Source organism: Perognathus longimembris, chromosome 7 (genome assembly GCF_023159225.1).
Source record: "Perognathus longimembris pacificus isolate PPM17 chromosome 7, ASM2315922v1, whole genome shotgun sequence".
Classification (NCBI taxonomy): Eukaryota; Metazoa; Chordata; class Mammalia; order Rodentia; family Heteromyidae; genus Perognathus; species Perognathus longimembris.
In genome coordinates this window covers 56,047,549-56,068,476 of record NC_063167.1, presented here as the reverse complement: position 1 = coordinate 56,068,476, position 20,928 = coordinate 56,047,549, and the positions used below count along the sequence as shown (strand labels likewise).

General features: G+C 35.9%; 1 protein-coding gene and 1 non-coding gene across 5 annotated transcripts in view; one reads left to right on the top strand and one right to left on the bottom strand.

The window, feature by feature from the left end:
• Positions 1-504: 504 nt before the first annotated feature.
• Ptgfr (prostaglandin F receptor) overlaps positions 505-20,928 on the bottom strand; it is a 44,990-nt gene continuing 24,566 nt past the window's right edge. For 2 of the 4 annotated variants that reach the window (XM_048351641.1, XM_048351642.1), the window contains exons 3-4: positions 5,445-5,498; positions 505-1,760 (exon numbers count right to left, since the gene is read on the bottom strand). In XM_048351641.1, the coding sequence (XP_048207598.1) occupies positions 1,452-1,760; positions 5,445-5,498 (363 nt within the window). In that variant the 3' untranslated portion in view covers positions 505-1,451. Of the gene's footprint in view, positions 1,761-5,444; positions 5,506-20,928 lie in introns of all 4 variants that reach the window. The other 2 variants (XM_048351645.1, XM_048351643.1) reach the window with 2 other exon arrangements.
• Positions 19,263-19,367, top strand: LOC125355834. The gene has a single exon (XR_007211760.1). It is a non-coding gene; the product is annotated as a small nucleolar RNA U13 (small nucleolar RNA).

The window sequence follows — 20,928 nt, the reverse complement described above, 5'->3', positions numbered from 1 at the left end:
CTCTGTGCTGCATCTATGGAAGAGAAACAAAATTACAAAGTGAAACATTTCCTTAAAAAGCCAAACACTAAAAAAAATCCATTCTTTTACTAATATTTTTTTCAATTTTTGATGTCTAAATTATGGACTTAGCATCATCTTAAGACCAACTTGTTTTCCTGAAAGCAGATAATACATACTCCAGATTATACACAGTCATCACTTTGTCATTCCCCAAAGTCTAGTATATCTGCATGCTAAAATTTTTGGGTCAAGTTATTCAAGCAAGCAAAGAAAAAGTCTGCATTATTAGTGGGAAAACAGGGAAGATATTCCTGTCCTTTGGTCTCTGGTTAACCATTACAAACAGCTACCTGTATCTGACTAATTTCCAATCTCCTCCTCAACATTAGCAACACAGGCTTTAAAAGATATGACCATACAGAGTTGCTGCAGCTGCCATCAGCAGAATGTTCTGTGTGTGTGTGTGTGTGTGTGTGTGTGAGAGAGAGAGAGAGAGAGGGAGAGAGAGAGAGAGAGAGAGAGAGAGAGAGAGAGAGAGAGAGAAATGTACTAGCTAAGAGAGCCTTTCAACATCATGTTTTATGTTTCTTTTATTCTCTGACACAGAAATGATGACTCAGTGTTTAGCACCTTCTGCCAATCAATGCTCCTTATATATACCACTGGGGATTTGTGTATTTACTTGTACTTTTCATGGTAGAGCTCTTGAGGAACTGCAATCTGCAAGTTACCTATATCAGAGCTAAGACAGATCTTTCATCCAAAATTTATTAAATACCAGTACACTACATATTTCAGAATAAAGGGAGATTACTTAAACATTGCAAATCCAAAAGTTGCCAAAAATACCTTCAAACAACAACTGATCTCCATAATAATAAAATTGATCAATTGTACTTGTCAAGATGACAAGAATGGGACCATTTAGAAGAACCTGGCAAAACCAGGCCAACCTCCTGTCAAGCAGATCTGGCAGAGTAGCAGTGGTTAAAAGCCACCATGAGTCCTGGTTATATAAAGACTGGTGAATCAGACATAAAGACTCGGGACTCTGTATTTACTAGAAACTATTAGGAATAGGTGCATAGCAGTAATCCCAAAATTGCCATTTCTTTGTACAGGAATTATTAAGGTGTTTGTTCTCTAGCAAATAAAGTCAAGTAAATGCACCAGGCCTCAACAGATTCATTTATTCCAAAAGGATGAATCACATAGGGAAACTCAGTTATTTTCTACTTGACTCATGTAGCATTATTTCATTCTACCTCCAGATGTCAAAAACAAGTGGGAATATACATCCAGGCAGCTACCTTAAATTTTAAGGCCAAATCTGACCAAACTGCTTTATAAAATTACATGCTGAGGTCTGAATTTTCTAGTTGGGCTGTATATATAGCTATCTTGTTAAGTGAAATTTCACCAAAACTTTTCTTAATTTTGTTCTAGCCCTACACTGACTGCCCAACTAAATTAGGTGCTTGCGGGTTTATTTTCTCTGTAACTGGTGACTCAGAAATAGCAGCAACCTTTAAAGAATTTTTAATGGAGCTGAGCTCCCAAATGTGTAAGCTGATGATATGTGCTCCGCAACAGCGCCTGGCAAGCTTGTAGAGATTCTTCAGGACAGCCTTCCGCAGAAGAATATACACCCAGGGATCTAAGATTTGATTCCATGTTGCCATGCGAAGAGCAAAAAGTATTGTTTCACAGGTTTCTAGAGAATTATTTCCATTTATTCCAATGTTGGCCATAGTTGCCTAGAAAATAAAGGAAACAAGAAAAATCAGTTGATAACAGACATTTTTCAGTCTTACAGTTTTTTTTTTAGTAGAATGACAATTATTCTACTATCCACAAAGTGATGTCACTTTGCACAGTAATAAGTGATGGCACTATCACAGGAACTAGAGTCTGTTAGATTTAAGTTGACATTAAAGCTACAAAAATGAGAGCTGCCATTGTCTTTTATCTGTGCACACTCAGAATGACTCAAGGGACTAGCCTTCTCATCCTTCTGGGATAGTCATCTTAAAGCCAACATATTTCTGAATATTTCAGTGAAAAACACTAAAGGAAATAGACTTTGTTCAAATACAAAATCAACTACAAATAAGTTAATAAACCTGAGCACCTGTAATCCTAGATACTCAGTCTGCTGAGATCTGAGAATCATGTTTCCAAGCCAGCCTGAGAAGAAAGCCTATGAGTGTCTTATCTCCAGTTAACCAACAAAATGCTAGAAGTAGAGCTGTTGCTCAAGTAGTATAGAAATAGCCTTGACCACAAAAGCTTAGAGATAGTCCCCAGGCCCTGAGTTCAAGTTTCATGGCCACATAAATAAATCAATGAATTCATCAATTAACAAGTCATTATAAAGAATGAATTTAGAATACTTGATCTTAATTGTACAAATTGGAAAGTTCTTTCAAATTAATAATGGACATTGCTAATACCAATGTCTCAAGGTGGGTATCTATCATCCAAACTTTAATTTGGCTGAATTATTCCTGTAAGTGTACAATGGAACTCTCTGGAACTTCATGAAAATGAGTCCACTCTCACATTTCCCTTGTGATTTCCATTTCCTGACCAAGTGTGACTGTAAAGAGATCATTCTGTGGAGCCTGTTCCATAAATGCCCTCAGCTATGTATCAGAATAAATCAACAAGGCCAGCTTTGGCTTCTAAGTCATTGTATCAAAGAACAAATAACAAATAAATGAATAAAATATTAAAATGAAATTTTAATTATGCTTGGATTGTTGATGTTCTATTAAGAGATGATAAATTCTTTTAGAATTTACAAACCAAAATCAAACAACTGTTTACAGAAAAGTCTTCAGCTAGCTCCTTGGTGATGCACCTAAAAAAATATACCTCTAGATTGCATGTCTCCTAAATATACCCTATGCTCCAAATCTGAGAGAAAGCCTCACTTGTCCAGATATGCTTTCCCTTCTAGGCTTTTACACTTTCATTTGCTTTGAACCTCTATCTTCATTTCTCTGTCTGACCAATTTTTATTCATCCAAGTGCCACATAAAAATGAGCTATTCCCATGTAACTATCTCCAGCAAAGTGAATCAGCAGTCCAGGTTGTATTCCCACAGCCACTTGTCTCTGCCTCTGCCTCTGCCCTGTTACATCACAACAATACATAATCATTGTGCATTTATCTGTGTATCTATGAGCACCTTTTTAAATGTTGTTTTGTTTTATTTTTTTCACCTGTTCTGAGGCTTGAACTCAGGGCCTTAGATTTTTTGCTCTACCACTTGAGCAATAGCTCCACTTTTGTCTTTTGAGTGGTTTATTGGAGATAGTCTCACAGACTTTCCTGCCTGTATTGACTTTGAACCATGATCCTCAGATCTCAGCCTCCTGAGTAGCTAGGATTGTGGGCATAAGCCACCGGCACCAACTTTTTTTTTTTTTTTTTTTTTTTGGCCAGTCCTGGGGCTTGGACTCAGGGCCTGAGCACTGTCCCTGGCTTCTTCTTGCTCAAGGCTAGCACTCTGCCACTTGAGCCACAGCTCCACTTCTGGCCATTTTCTGTATATGTGGTGCTGGGGAATCAAACCCAGGGCCTCATGTATACGAGGCAAGCACTCTTGCCACTAGGCCATATCCCCAGCCCCAGCACCAACTTTTAATGTCTAATATTTAATAAAAAAGTTGGCACATAAAATGTACTAAGTAAATGTTGCAATAAATTCAATTATGTCTTTATTTCTTGAATCTGTTTCTAAAAGCACAACTAATCATCAGAGAAATCTCTGACCATCCATCACAAAGGTTTAGTATTGTGCATCTAAAAGTTTTACTATAGCAGCACTCACTAGTGAAGAATTCCAGTGTACTTTGTTGGAATAAAAAGTATTAAATCACTCAGGAAATGATGTCTTTTTTTTTTTTTAGGAAATGATGTCTTTCAAAGGAAAATAAATGTACCAAACTTCAGGCCTATATAATTTGTAACTAAATTGGACTATGACAAAAAAATAGTGTTTTCTGCACACATTATCTAAATCAAAACAGACTCATATTATTGCTCATATTATTCAATAGGATTAAAGTAATCACTCTTTAGAGGCCCAGTTCCTCCTAGAAGAAAACAGCGTCAAAACTTGTCAATTGGAGAAATGTACTCACTGCCTTACATATGTAACTGGAACCCCTCTGTACATTACCTTGACAATAAATTTTTTAATGTCAATTAGGTCAGATATTTTCACTTTATGTATTTTTCTTTATTGATCAATTATCTTCTATATGCCTAGAAATATGCTAGGCACCAAGGACTCAATGTTAACTTAAAATTTTTATTTTGGTACAATGATGAAAAGATAATTATTTCTTCACAAGTATAAAAGTTTATGCACTTTCAATTAACTATTAGATATGTTCATGGGTATCTGCCTCATAGCCCAGTCAAGACACTAATGTGGGGAACAAACAAGCTCAGTATAATTTCAAGGAACAATTTAGCATTGGCTTTAGAGACACACACTTTTATAGACCTGCAGTTAGTAGGTAACTGCAAATAGTAGTGTGGTCACCAATGGTGCAATGAAAATGAGTCCTGTTTGAGAAATGTACCCAAGGCCTAATGTATGAAACTGTAACCTCTCTGTGCATCACTTTGACAATTAATAAGAAAAAAATAATAAATAAATTCGAAAAAATTTGAAAAAAAGAGAGTTCTGTGCTGAAGCACCCAGCATTCTCTTCAAAGTAGTTTCCTCTCTCTATCTCTTTTTTCTGTCTCAATTCTCCCCTCTCCCCTCTCTTATTTTCTCTCTTCTCTCTTTTTGTGTCAACAGTATAGAGAAGTTGATTTAGAACCTAGTTTGATTATTTAGCTATTATTATTATATTGTTAATGATAATATATTTTCATGATTCAGGACTATTGATGTATAAGAGATAAAATATGGTAATTTCACATAATAGAATGAAACGCAGTCATTAATGCTGGTATTAACTTTAAAACTCACAAATTTTTACTAAATACATTTTCTTTTTTTTTCTTCAAATTTTTATTATCAAACTGATGTACAGAGAGGTTACAGTTTCATACGTTAGGCAATGGATACATTTCTTGTACTGTTTGTTACCTTGTCCCTCATAAATACATTTTCTATTTAAAAATTATTAGGTTTCATTAGAATAAAAAGACAGGTGGGTATCAATGTTCTCACTGGTTAACTCTAGACAAAGAATGAAGAAGTTTGATTCTTGTTTTTCTGTTTATGTCTACCTTACTAATTTTTAGATCATTTACAAATTGCATTTGTAGGATATTCTTTTTCTCCTGCTAAGGAGTTGGTGGAAATACACTGAATGGCTGAAGAGTTAGAAGCCATGTGGATTGTTTATGCACATGTGTGTATGTCAGTGAGCAGGAACTGAAGGTGCCCAGAATTGCCTGGAAAACTCACTTTACAAAAATCTGGCAGGAGATATGTGGAAGCTGAGGTCAGGATGAGGAATGTCTGAAAGCTGAGCCGACAAACACAATTTGTAGTCATTCTTCCTAGACCCTGATGACAGGCCCTTCCTAGGCTTTGAGAGCATTCTTCCCTGACTAGCCCACCCAGGCTTACATTCCAGACAGCTGTATACAGATTCCCAACAAACACACAAACTTTCTTTTCTTTTCTTTTCTTTTTTGTTTTTTACTTATTTATTGTTTAAGTGATATACAGAGAGGTTATAGATTCATAGGTTAGACCTTGGGTACATTTTTTGTACTGTTTGTTACCTCCTTCCTCATTCCCCCCCTCCTCCCCCTTTTCCTCTCCCCCCATGAGTTGTTCAGTTGGGTTACACCAAATGGTTTTGCAAGTATTGCTTTTGGAGTTATTTGTCTTTTTATCCTTTGTCTCTCGATTTTGAATTTCCCTTTCACTTCCTTGCTTCTAATACCAGTCTAGACAGTATCAAGTGTACTAAGATGAGATCCAGCTCCTTTGGGACACAGCAAAGGCAGTACTCAGAGGAAAATTTATAACTGAGTGCCTACACCAATAAACTGGAGAAACAGCAACTGAACAACTTAAGGAAGCACCTTAAGGTCCTCAAAAGAGAACAACAAGCCAAACCCCAAGTCAATAGATGGAAGCAAATAATTAAAATCAAATCACAATTAAATGACTTAGAGGAAAAAAAATCATCAAAAGAATCAACAAAATGAAGAGTTGGCTCTTTGAAAAGATTAACAAGATAGACAGACCTCTAGCAAACCTGACCAAAAAAGGAGGGAGCACACCCAAATAAATAAGATCAGAAATGAAACCGGTAACATCACTACAGAAACAACCAAAATCCAGAAAACAATAAGGGACTATTTTGCAAACATTTATGCCAACAAATTCGAGGACCTAGAAGAAATGGATGATTTCCTAGAAAAAATTGATGCCCCAACCATGAAGATTTAAACTTTCTTTTTTTTTTTTTTTTTTTTTTTTGTTGATCATGGGCCTTGAGCTCAAGGCCCGGGCACTGTCCCTGAACATTTCTATTCAAGGCTAGCACTCTCACACTTGAGCCACAGCTCCACATCTTTTTTTTTTTTTCTTTTTATGCCAGTCCTGGGCCTTGGACTCAGGGCCTGAGCACTGTCCCTGGCTTCTTTTTGCTCAAGGCTAGCACTCTGCCACTTGAGTCACAGAGACACTTCTGGCCATTTTCTGTATATGTGGTTCTGGGGAATCGAACCGAGGGCTTCTTCTATACGAGGCAAGCGCTCTTGCCACTAGGACATATCCCCAGCCCCAGAGTTAAACTTTCTAAAGAGACCCATATCCAGCATTGAAATAGAAATGGCAATAAGAATTTCCCATCCAAGAAAAGCCAACATCCAGACGGATTCACAGCAGAATTCTTTTTTTTTTCTTCTTATTTATTGTCAAAGTGATGTACAGAGAGGTTACAGTTTCATATGTTAGGCATTTGATACATTTCTTGTACTGTTTGTTACCTCCTCCCTCATCCCCCCTCCCCCTTTCCCTCTCTACCCATGAGTTGTTCAGTTGGTTTACAGCAAACAGTTTTTCAAGTATTGCTTTTGTAGTCATTTGTCTTTCTTTCCTGTGTCTCTCAATTTTGGTATTCCCTTTCACTTTCCTAGTTCTAATACCAGTATATACAGTTACCAATGTACTCAGATAAGATACAGTGACAGTGGAGGTACAATCACACCAGAATTCTACAAGGCCTTTAAAACAGAACTCATAGACTGCTTTTATTATATTCAGGAGAAACAGAACTCACACCAATATTTCTCAAACTCTTCAATGAAAGTGAAAGGGAAAGTTCACTACCAGACACATACTATGAAGCCAGTATAACCCTCATCCCAGAACCAGGCAAGGACTCATCACGCAAAGAGAACTATAGACCGATTTCCATGATGAACATTGATGCAAAAATTCTCAACAAAATTCTGGCCAATAGACATCAACAGGTCATAAAAAAAATCACATACCATGACCAAACTGGATTCATCCCAAAGATGCAAAGTTGGTTCAATATACGCAAGTCAATTAATGTAATCCACCACATCAACCGGAGCAAGGTAAAGAATCACATGGTTTTATCTCTGGATGCGGAAAAAGCGTTTGATAAAATCCAGCACCCATTTATGCTAAAAGCCCTGGAAAAACTGGGATTCCAGGGAACATTACTGAATATAATCAAGGCAGTTTATGACAAACCAGCAGCAAGCATAATTCTAAACGGTAAAAAGCTAAAGCTATTCCCTTGAAAATCAAGAGCAAGACACGGATGTCTTCTCTCTCCCCTCCTCTTCAACATAGTACTAGAATTCCTAGCCAGAGCAATTAGGCAAGAAGAACACATAAATGGGATCCAAATAGGAAAGGATGAAGTTAAACTTTCTCTCTTCACAGATGACATGATCCTTTACCTAAAGAACCCCATAGACTCTACTCCCAAGCTACTACAGCTGATCCAAAACTTTAGCAAAGTAGCAGGATATAAAATAAACCCTCAGAAATCAACGGCCTTTCTATATGCTAATGACCCGAAGACCAAGGCCAAAATCAGGAAAGCAACTCCTTTTGCAATAGCCTCAAAAAACATAAAATACCTAGGAATAACCTTAACCAAAAAAGTGAAAGACCTCTATGATGAGAACTTTAAAACCTGAAAGAAAAAATTAAAGCGGAACTAAGGAAATGGAAAAACTTCCCATGCTCCTGGCTTGGGAGGATTAATATAGTTAAAATGGCAATATTGCCAAAGGCTATCTACAAATTCAATACAATACCCATTAATATCCCAACACCATTTTTTTTTAATGAAATAGAGAGAGTAATCCAGAAATTCATATGGAACAATAAAAGACCAAGAATAAGAAAAACAATCCTAAGCAAAAAGAACAGTGCTGGAGGAATTACAATACCAAACTTCGAACTGTATTATAAAGCTATAGTAATAAAAACAACTTGGTATTGGCACCGACACAGGCCTGAAGACCAATGGAACAGAATTGAAGACCCAGAAATGAACCCACAGAACTATGCCTACTTAATCTTTGATAAAGGAGCTAAAAAATAGGATGGAAGAATGATAGCCTCTTTAACAAATGGTGCTGGCAAAACTGGTTCAACACCTGCAACGAATTAAAACTAGATCCTTATATATATATCACCCTGCACCAAAATCAATTCCAAATGGACCAAAGACCTAGAAATAAAAACAGAAACCCTAAAAATACTAAGAGAAGGAGTAGGAGAAACACTTGGGCTCCATGGCACAGAACAAAACTTCCTTTACAAAGACCCAGAAATGCTACAAATCAAAGAAAGGATGGACAAATGGGACTGCATCAAACTGCAGAGCAAAGGACATAGCTTGCAAGATAAACAGAAAGCCCACAGATTGGGAAAAGATCTTTACCGGCCATACAATGGACAAAGGCTTCATATCTAAAATATCTACAGAACCAAAAAAATTACATTCCTCCAAAACAAACTGCAAAGAACCAACAGCCCACTCAACAAGTGGACTAAAGATGTAAAAACAGACTTCTCTGATGAGGAAATGAGAATTTCCAAGAGACATATGAAAAGATGCTACATCACTGGCCATAAAAGAAATGAAATCAAAACAACATTGAGATTCCACTTCTCCCCAGTAATAATGTCCTTTATCAACAATAAAAACAATATAATAAAATAATAACAATAAAAAATGTTGGAGGGGATGTGGCCAAACGGGAACCCTACTTCATTGTTGGTGGGAATGTAAACTGGTTCAGCTACTCTGGAAAGCATTATGGATATTCCTCAGAAGTCTAATCATAGAACTCCCCTATGACCCAGCAGCCACACTATTGGGCATCTATCCAAAAGACTACAAGCAAGACCACACTAAAGACACCAGCACAACAATGTTCATCACAGCACAATTTGTCATAGTTAAAATATGGAACCAACCCAGATGTCCCTCAGTAGACAAATGGATCAGGAAAATGTGGTACATATACACAATGGAATTTATGCCTCTATCAGAAAGAATGACATTGGCCCATTCGTAAGGAAATGGAAGGACTTGGAAAACTAAGTGAAGTGAGCCAGACCCAAGGAAACATAGACTCTATGGTCTCCCTCATAGGGGATAATTAGGTTTAAGCTAGTCACAGCAGAGGATCACAAGAGCCTAATAGCTATGCCCTTATGAACGCATAAGATGATGCTAAATGATATGAACTCCATGTATGGAAATGAGTGTTATATCACTGTTGTGATTACTTTCAGCATGCCATGTAAAACTGTAGCTTCTATTGTTGCTGATCCTCTTGTATCCCCTTCCTGTGGTTGTACCTGCACAAACTTTTATTTCATTTCCAATGGCTATCCAGCACATGGAACTAAACAATATATGCTAATTTTTAAATATCTTCTTTGAAACTTGATATATTACTTGGTATATTACAGAAACTTGATATATTCATCTTTAGTAATTAGAATTTTAACCAAGAAATTAACAGGACCAAGACCAAATGGTTTGACTTAAAAAATATCAATCCATTAACCAGACAGTCTTTATGACATTAAGTAGTAATATAGGAAAGAAACAATAATGTCAATCAAATGTACAAAAAACTGAGTTTTATGCATGCCCAGTATTCAAACAGCAAAATATGGGTGCTACAATAAAATATTCATAAACCTGGGCCATAAAATGCAATTCTATCACCAAAATTAACAAATCACCTGGGCTACTTTATTCATTGACCACAGAGCCCCTCCCATGTTAGGTAATGTTATTATTCCAGCATATTCTACATTGTACACATTTCTTAACTGAGGTCAAGATACTAAAGATCATTTACAAGAAAAAGCAGTGGTAAGCCAGTCATTAGGTACACAGCTGTAATCCTAGCCCTTGTGAATCCAAGACAGCAAGATCACAGGTCAAGTCCAGTCTAGCTAGTACAACAAGACACTGTTTTAGAAAAATAAACAAAAAGAGAGAAAAAAAAACAGCTGTGGTAAATTCAAGAATCATTGAACCTTTATAAAAGTACGTCAGTCTAGCAGCGAATAGTTCTTAACTCTCTACTCTATCCAAGCATTGTACTTGATGCCAGTGATACAGAAAAATTAAATCTAACAAGTGCTATGTTTTTCTTGGCTTTTAAAGCCATCTGGTTTTTATTTGTCTCTGGTATTACACTATAACCTTCTTGAAAGTACTTATTTTTGGTCTGATAAATTCTCTGCTATATCCCCACACCTGGCATATAGCCAGGGCATTTGTTCAATACATTGAATGAATGAAGACTTTATGAAGAGAATGGAACAAGAAAACAGTTATCATGCTGTAATTAGCACAGCTCTGCAGGCAGAGCTATTTACTATTACATATCATGATAGGTACAATCATTTAAAAGTGTATGTTTTCCCCTTTTCCTAACACATTAACATTCCAGTTATTCCGATGTGACTAATTTTGAGCTTATGGTGAATCTGCTACAATTTGACTGAACTTTTTCTTAAAACTACTTTTAAAGTAAATTTAATATAATATATAATCCAATCCTTCCTGGTGGAATGTCCCACTTCTTAGGTGACAAACATTATTTTTTAGAATTTTATCAACATCTATTTTATTGTAGTACTGAGGCTTGAACTCAGGTCCTCATGTTTACTCATTGCTGTAACACCTATTTTATTTTTTTCTCTTTCCTTTTTTTTAATTTTAAGTTTTTATTATCAAACTGAATTACAGAAAGGTTACAGTTTCATACATTAGGCATTGGATACATTTCTTTTTCTTTTTCTTTTTTTTTTTTTTTTTTTTTTTTTTTTTTGCCCGTCCTGGGGCTTGGACTCAGGGCCTGAGCACTGTCCCTGGCTTCTTTTTGCTCAAGGCTAGCACTCTGCCACTTGAGCCATAGCGCCACTTCTGGCCATTTTCTATATATGTGGTGCTGGGGAATCGAACCCAAGGCTTCATGTATACGAGGCAAGCACTCTTACCACTAGGCCATATTCCCAGCCCTGGATGCATTTCTTGTACTGTTTGTACCTAGTCCCTCATTCCCCCTCCCCCCTCCCCCTTCCTCTTCCCCTCCCCCCATGAGCTGTTCAGTTCATTTACACCAAATAGTTTTGCAAGTATTGCTTTTGTAGTTGTTTGTCTTTTTTTTTCCCCTGTGTCTCTCAATTTTGGTATTCCCTTTCAATTTCCTAATTCAAATACCAGTATACACGGTTTCCAATATACACAGTTAAGATACAGAGATAGTGTAGGTACAGCCACAAGAAGACATGGGACGTTGAAAGTAGTTACAACTGTGCTATAACAATCATTTCCATAACATGGAGTTCATTTCACTTAGCATCATCTTATGTGTTCATAAGGGTATAGCTATTGGGCTCTTGTGATCCTCTGCTGTGACTTGCCTAAACCTGTGCTAATTATTCCCTATAAGGGAGACCATAGAGTCCATGTTTCTTTGGGTCTGGCTCATTTCACTTAGTATAATTTTTTCCAATCCTTCCATTTCCTTACAAATGGGACAATCTCATTCTTTCTGATAGAGGCATAAAATTCCATTGTGTATATGTACCACATTTTTCCTGATCCATTCGTCTACTGAGGGGCATCTGGGTTGGTTCCAGATTCTAGCTATGACAAATTGTGCTGCGATGAACATTGTTGTGCTGGGTAACACCTATTTTAATATGAACGATCTCTTTTAAAACTTACACATCATTCTTATATGGTCATTGGAGCAGGTGCTTCCCACTAGACCCTCATAGTCCAAGAAATAGATCCCCTTTATTCCTCCTTTCTATCAACATTGAAGTTCAGAGTTAATTTATTTAGGAAAGAATGTGCATAAAAAGTAGATTCCACTGAAGTGTAATTTATTGTCTAAATACTAAATTTTAAATTTTGCACTTAAAAAGCTATGGAAGGCCAATGCTGATGATTTAACTACTATCTAGCCTCATCATATAATAAAAAAGTCATCTGGAAAGCTTTGCTTCAATTCCATGAAATCTCTATCTTCAGAGAAGTTTGATCTGTGATAATTTGGTTCTATGTGTTAGTTTGTCATGGGTGAAGCATTATGTTATATTAGAGTTTGAAAGATCAGAACATCTCCAAGTATTTGCAAGTGAGAAGTTTAATTTTAATTTAACTTCAATGGCAGTTTTTTGGTAAGGATATTCCATAAATTATTGACCCTATCTCAATTCAACAGGTTATTTTTAGACCTAAATATCTGTAGTGACTTTATAGTCTTTATTACTTGGAATTGGTGTCAGCTCCTCACAATTGCTAGATAAGCATTCCACTACTTGAGCTACACTCAACTCTTGCACTTCTCAAATTTTATTTTCAAGATGAGGTTTTGCTAACTTGCTGATTTTGTTGACCTCCACTTCTTGAGAATGTGGAATTACTGGCATCTACCAGTAATATTCTTGAAAATGAAATATTTTGTCCTGGAAACAGTGACTATAAGAACCTTCAGGGGAAAAATACATTGGTGTAATTCCAGAATAATATACTTACCAAAAAAAACTTATAAGCTACTCAGGAGGCTAAAATTCAAAGGATAATGGTTCAAAACCAATTTGGGCAGAATAGTCCATGTGGCAGCATTTCCAACCAACCATAAAAAATAAATAAGCCAATCTGGAGGCATGGCCAAGTAGAGACTCTCAGCTGAGCAAATTCAAGCTAGTTTCAAATCCTGGAATCAAAAGCAAAATGTATAAAACTAAATACTTCTTTAAAAATAGGATTTTCCATGCATTTCTACATTATTGATTATAGATTATTATACTCCAATTATATTTCAATTGTTTCTAATTCATTAACAACAACTCAGATGGAGAAATTATTTTGCACATAGTGAATGATGTGGAGGTAAGACAGAAATCTTACAATAGGGGGCTAAAAGGGGGACAAAAGTGTGTGGCATTCCCTTAGTCCCAGCTCTGGAATCACTTAAAATAATGCTCACAATCAAAGTAGGCATCAGGAGTGCAAAACATATACATGTGCAAAGATTCATGCTTTTCTGCTTTGATTTGTTCATAGAGAATTAACAGATGGCCCAATTGACAGCACATACCATTTCTACCTAAAAAGATCTTCAGAGATGCAAAGAAATGAGAAAATAGAACACATTACAGGTGTGCTGCTTCCTGTGAAAAGAGACAATCCCAAACCCTAACACTTCACAAACATCTTTACTCTTGCATCGCAGCAAAGGAAATGATCTGCAAAATAAACAGGGGAATGTGACTCAAGAAAATGTGACTCTTCAAGAAAAGAATAAATGAGCTGGGTGCCAGTGGTTTACACCTATAATCCTGGCTACTCAGGAAGCTAAATATAAAGATCGTGGTTTGAAGACAGAATTGGCAGGAAAGACAAGTGACACTCTATTCCCAACTAATCACTTAAAAATCCAGAAGTGGAGCCGTGGCAGAAGTGTTAGAGCACTTGCCTTTAGTAGAAGAAGCAAAGGGACTGAGTTCAAGCTTCAGTGCTGGCACAAACACAAAAAAAGAAGGAAATATAAAGTTATGTTAGCAGTCTACATATGTATATATACATATATAATATGTAATTATATGTATAAATATATATTTACTAAAAAAATTACTTTCCTCCAAAACAAAACCGCAAAGAACTAATAGCCCACTCATCAAGTGGGCTAAAGACCTACAAAGAGACTTCTCTGATGAGGAAATGAGAATGGCCAAGAGACATATGAAAAAGTGCTCTACATCACTGGCCATAAAGGAAATGCAAATCAAAACAACATTGAGATTCCATCTCACCCCAGTAAGAATGTCATATATCAAGAAAACTAACAATAACAGTTGTTGGAGGGGATGTGGCCAAAAGGGAACCCTACTTCATTGTTGGTGGGAATGTAAACTGGTTCAGCCACTCTGGCAAGCAGTATGGAGATTCCTCAGAAGGCTAAATGTAGAACTCCCCTATGACCCAGCAACCCCACTTTTGGGTATTTATCCAAAAAACTACAAACAAAATCACAGTAAAGCCACCAGCACAACAATGTTCATCGCAGCACAATTTGTCATAGCGAGAATCTGGAACCAACCCAAATGCCCCTCCGTAGACGAATGGATCAGGAAAATGTGGTACATATACACAATGGAATTTTATGCCTCTATCAGAAAGAATGACATTGCCCCATTTGTAAGGAAATGGAAGGACTTGGAAAAAATTATGCTAAGTGAAGTGAGCCAGACCCAAAGAAACATGGACTCTATGGTCTCCCTTATAGGGAATAATTAGCACAGGTTTAGGCAAGTCACAACAGAGGATCACAAGAGCCCAATAGCTATACCCTTATGATCACATAAGATGATGCTAAGTGAAATGAACTCCATTTTAGGAAAATGATTGTTATATCACAGTTGTAACTACTTTCAACATCCCATGTGTATCTGTAGTTTCTACTATTGATGATGTTCGTGTATCACCTTCTTGTGATTGTATCTACACTATCTCTGTAATCTTATCTGAGTGTATGGGAAACAGTGTGTACTGGTATTAGAATTAGGAAATTCAAAGGGAATACCAAAATTGAAAGACAAAGGGTAAAATACGAGAAACAACAACAAAAGCAATACTTGCAAAACTGTTTGGTGTAAGTGAACTGAACACCTCGGGGGGGTGGGAAAGGGGAGGGGGGAGTGGGGTATGAGGGACAAGGTAACAAACAGTACAAGAAATGTATCCAATGCCTAATGTATGAAACTGTAACCTCTCTGTACATCAGTTTTATAATAAAAATTTAAAAAAAATAAAGTTGTTAGCAGTCTACATATGTATATATGCATATATAATATGTAATTATATGTATAAATATATATTTACTGTAGATATAATTTAGAAATAAATAAATCATATAGAATCTGTATATTACATAGAATACAATTAAATTTTAATTGTAGATTTAAATACATGTATACGTACATATATTTACACATACATAAATGCTCACAAAATTTACAAAGGTGGTTGCTTTTTTCCTGATACAATCTTAAAAAAAAAGTCACAGAGTTGTGACTTGCCTGCCTGTGTTCACATTGCTAGAAAGTGATAAAGGCAAAACCATTTCTCTCAGGTTTCAAAGTCTCTGATCTTTTACTGTCTCATCCTGAGGAATGAGGCTTGTGTTGATATATTAAGTTTATGAACAAGATGGTAAAGTGATAATACCTAGCATTAACTATGTACTAACTATATACTGAGTACTTAGTATACTTTCACACTATGTTATTTTGCTGATATCAGTAATCCTGTTGCCAATGACAAGTAACAGTATCCTTACTGTAAGTATTGTTCCCAAGGCACAAGGAACTTAACTTGTCCAAGGTCACCCAATTAGAGCATGGTAGTGTCATGATTTGAGGGGCAGGATCTAGCTAGGAATTCATACATTGGCCTATTTGGCATTAATAGATCACATCTTATACTCTCTACAATTCTATTTCTGTTTTTCTATGTCTAGTTGTCTTTCTAGCAGATTCTAGCATGTTCTAATCTTTTATTTCACTAGCATCATTTTTAAAATAAAAAACCAATGCTGAAAGGGGTGACATTGATCAAGATATAGTGTATTCATAAAACATCTCGTTAAATGACAACTCCTTTGTACATCTACTTAAAGATAATTTTAGAAACACAGTGTCATTGGTCCTCCTGCCTGTTTTTGTGCCAATAACAAGCTTTTTTTTATTATTACTATAGTTTTGTAATCCAGCTTGAAGTTTGGTAGTTATAGTCCTCCAGCACTCTTCTTCCTGCTTTGGATGGTTTTTGCTGTGCAGGGTCTTTTATTGTTCCATATGAATTTTTGGACAGCTTCTCCTATTTCATTAAAGAATTGTGTTGGGGGGCTGGGGATATAGCCTAGTGGCAAGAGTGCCTGCCTCGGATACACGAGGCCCTAGGTTCGATTCCCCAGCACCACATATACAGAAAACGGCCAGAAGCGGCGCTGTGGCTCAAGTGGCAGAGTGCTAGCCTTGAGCGGGAAGAAGCCAGGGACAGTGCTCAGGCCCTGAGTCCAAGGCCCAGGACTGGCCAAAAAAAAAAAAAAAAAAAAAAGAATTGTGTTGGGATAATGATGGGTATTGCATTGAATTTGTAGACAGCCTTTGGCCGCATTGCCATTGTCACAATGTTAATCCTCCCAATCCAGGAGCATGGAAGGTTTTCCTATTTCCTTAGTTTTGCTTTAATTTTTTTCAGGCTTTTAAAGTTTTCATAGTAGAGGTCTTTCACTTATTTTGTTAAGGTTATTCCTAAGTATTTTATTTGGGGGGGGGGGACTATTGCAAAAGGAGTCGCTTTCCTGATGTCAGCCTTGCTCTTCACAATGTTTGCATACAGAAAAGCCATTGGTTTTTGAGCATTAATTTTATATCCTACTACTTTGCCAACGTTGTGGATCAGCTCAAGTACTTTGGGAGTAGAGTTTATGGGGTTCCTTAAATACAGGATCATAATATCTGCAAAGAGACAGAGTTTTACTTCACCTTTCCATATTTGGATCCCCTTTGTATTTGCCTCTTGCCTTATTGTTTTAGCTAGAAATTCTAGTATTATGTTGAAGAGGAGTGGAGAGAGCAGACATCCTTATCTTGTTCCTGATTACAAGTAAGATCACACTAAAGCTACCAGCACAATTATGTTCATTGCAGCACAATTTACCATCACTAAAATATGGAACCAACCCAGATGCTCCTCAGTAGATGACTAGATCAAGGAAATGTGATACCTATACACAATGGAATAGTGTGCTTCTATCAGAAAAAATGACATGGCCCCATTCGTGAGGAAATGGAAAGACTTAGAAAAAAAATCACACTAAGTGAAGTGAGCCAGAGCCAAAGAAACATAGACTCTATGGTTTCCCTCATTGGTAATAATTACTGTGTGTCTGGGATAGTCCTAGCAGAAGATCATAATAGCTCAATAGCTATATGCATATGAACACATAAGATGATGCTAAGTGAAATGAACTCCAAGTTTTAGAAATAAATGGCTTATCTTTGTTGTTGTTATTTTCAATGTACTATATGAAATTATGCCTTTTTCTTTTGACTTTCTTCCCCATGGTTTTACCCCTGATGTCACTGTAACTGATTTTTGGTATCCTGGGTATCAGAACTAGGGAAAGGGAACACCAAAATGGAGAGGCAAAGAGTAAGAGGCAAACCAATGCAACAAAAATACTTATAAAACAATACAATATGCTGTCAACCAACTGTACAACTCTTGGGGGAGTGGGAAGTAACTGGGGAAAGGGAAGGTGGAAGAAAACAAGGGAAGAGGTAGCAAGTTTGATAAGTTTGATACTCATTGCCTCACATACGAAACTGTAACCCCTTTGTGGATTACTTTGAAAATAAATAAATAACACAATGCCAATACATGTTTGCTCCAAATCTCTTGTGCCCACACCACAAGTTATAATTGACAAATTAACTAGAATAGGTTATCACACATAACTTAGTTGTCCATCAGAAACCACTTGTCAATCATGATGAGGGAGTTATTATACCCAGACAGAGAAGAGCTGTCTGAATCAAAATTTAAGAAGCAATTTTAGAAAATATTATCTAACAAATGGAAAATAATAGAATAAGAAAATAACCACTATCCTTTTCTCCCTCTTCATGTGTACTCCAAAACAAATGAAATGATTTTCATTTTAGTAGCCTCTTCCCTCTTATCCTTTAGATTGGAATTCAGTTAACCTTTCCAACTTCATTTTTAAATTATTTTTAATGCGAATGTATTTGTTATTCTAGCTCCTATCTTTAGTCCATCATTTCTATCTTCATCAATGTAAAAAATGTAAAAATCAATAGACAAAATTATAAAAGTCTCAGATATCAAATATATATGATTGTATATATACCCTGTCTTTTTATAACAGGAATTTAAGGCACTTTAAGCTTTTAACAGCATTGGAAATTCAGACTCTTTCAAGCTATGATTACAGCCATTCAACTTACTGTTAGGCTAATAAAATATTGCTTAAGCTCCAAATATAGACATAAGACACTTCCATCTTAACAAAAAAATTTCCTAAAATGCCATTGCCAGAACAATCATTAACATCATATCTATAAATTAAAAAGAAAACAGCTAGTTGGCAGTTAGCTGCAATATTGGAAGTGCCTTGTTCCATGAGTAAAAGACTATTTGGCTGCTTGTAACATTCCTTTTAGAGCAAAAGCAGACACTTTGCAAAAGCAAGGTGTTTCAGTAAACTGTCTTTAAGTTTATTGTTTTTCCAAGGAGAAATTGCCAAACAGCTTAATTGGTTTATTATACAGTAGTTTGGAACAATATCCCAAAACATTTTCTAACTTGTCATTTAATAGGAATTTTTATGTAATAGGTGTCCCTTTAAAAATAAATAGTAGCCATAAATTTTAGAAAAAAAAATAAATATTCACAAAAAGCTAATTGAAGCTTTAACTCAAGGCTTTTTGGAAACTTTCTGGATATTACCATACAGAGAAACAAATGAGACTAGAAAATAACAAAAAGATACTTAAAATAAAATCCATACACACTTCTGGTCAGGAAAGAAATGGTCATTTCTGATTATCCCGTCATGTTTCATCATTGTACTTGAGGCATTGTACTTTGATTACTCTGATGAGACAACTTAAGATTTTCTTGACTTAAAAAAAAATCCTGGGATCCTTTTCCAGTTCATAAGTGTGATGATTGGATTCTCATGTGTTTGTGCGACATCTGCCTCCCTCTAAACCTTGTTACAATGTGGCCACATTACCTGTCTGACATGAGAAAAAAAAAATCCTAAACTACTTCCTCTAAAGTTTATATATAAAATCTTAATTTTTTGTGGTACCTAAGTAGCAAGCTAAAAGGCTTCTTTCTTAGTTATATTAATAACTAGATAACTAGAGTTCTCTAGATAACAACTGACTAGCTTAAACATTTGATCCAACTCATTCTCATCCCTGTTTTTCTTTGCCATTTGAATATACATGTTATGGGCCTAGATCAGCCACAAAGTTCCATTTATAATCCATTTGCTCTGTGACACATCAGTTACCCCACATGGTTCTTTCTCTTGCCACATTGTCATATATTTATTTCTCAACTGCACCTGAAGCACATGCCATAGATTAATAAAACCATCAAGAAAAAGACTATCTTCTAGATACTTCAGGAGAAAATGGGCAAGGACTGTCTGCTACATAACTGGCATTGAAATAAATACCAAATGAAGGAAGGAGTAAATGAATGAGAAGAAATTTTAGGATTCATAGAAGTTACTAACTGTGACTCTTCTTTGACTTGGGGTTGAGCACATAGTAGAAGTATAGTCTTTACTTGGTATTTAAACTCTGGAACGCACAGAACTATCCCAACATGCTTCAGGGACTTCATCCTCATCATAAATTAACAGCCAACCTTTATTCACCAAATTTCTTATGCCCTTATGTTCAAAATACAATAAAAGAAATATTTTGTATATTGTGGGAATCCCTTTTGCAGGGAGGTAGGGGAAGGTATCTTCTTTTCTCTTTTTGGTAAGGTTACTGAGGTGATAAACTTAATCCTTAAAAGTTTAGCCCAAGCACATCTCTATCTCTTTGGCATGATTTCAGGAATGCAATTACAATGATGCTTCTACATCCCGCTAACTGCCACTTCAGAAAGAACTCAGAAAGTCTGTCATTTACTAATGCATTTGTATAATAGTCATAATCAACAAATTACAGTAAATTCTTGTCAGTTTAAGAACATTGAAAACAAATAAGTCATCAACTGCTGCTTAAATATTGGTTTTACTACAAGAAACTTGCTACCAGTATGCCATTTAAATTTTTAAATGAAGATTCTGATTTTTATCTAAGATCAGAACCTTCACAGTGAAGATATGTAATTACTAGGTTAATGTTCTTTCTAGAAGAAAAATACTAACTAGCACCAATAATATTCTTATTTTTTATTTTTAATGGTTTAATTTAGTCATTATTCCACTTTATTTTATACAATATTCCACTTTACATATAAATTCTCTAACAAAAGTTCACTAAGTTTCCTGATTTAAAATTTTATCTTGATTCTTAGCACAAAAAGTCATCCTTGGCCACTTATGCCCACAACAGCTACTAATCATGGTGATAAAGTTTTATCAAGAATTTAACACCATGAAGAATTGCATTCTATAACTTTCTACTAGTTAAGCAAATCTTAAGGTGGATAAACTAATAAGAGGTTAGCACCAGCTTCAAAATTTAATGAGAAGGTGAATTTGTAGAAGAGTATGAAGCTTTTTGTGTGCCCTTTTCATGGTATTTGGAAACGAATTCACATTTGGGAGTGTATAGA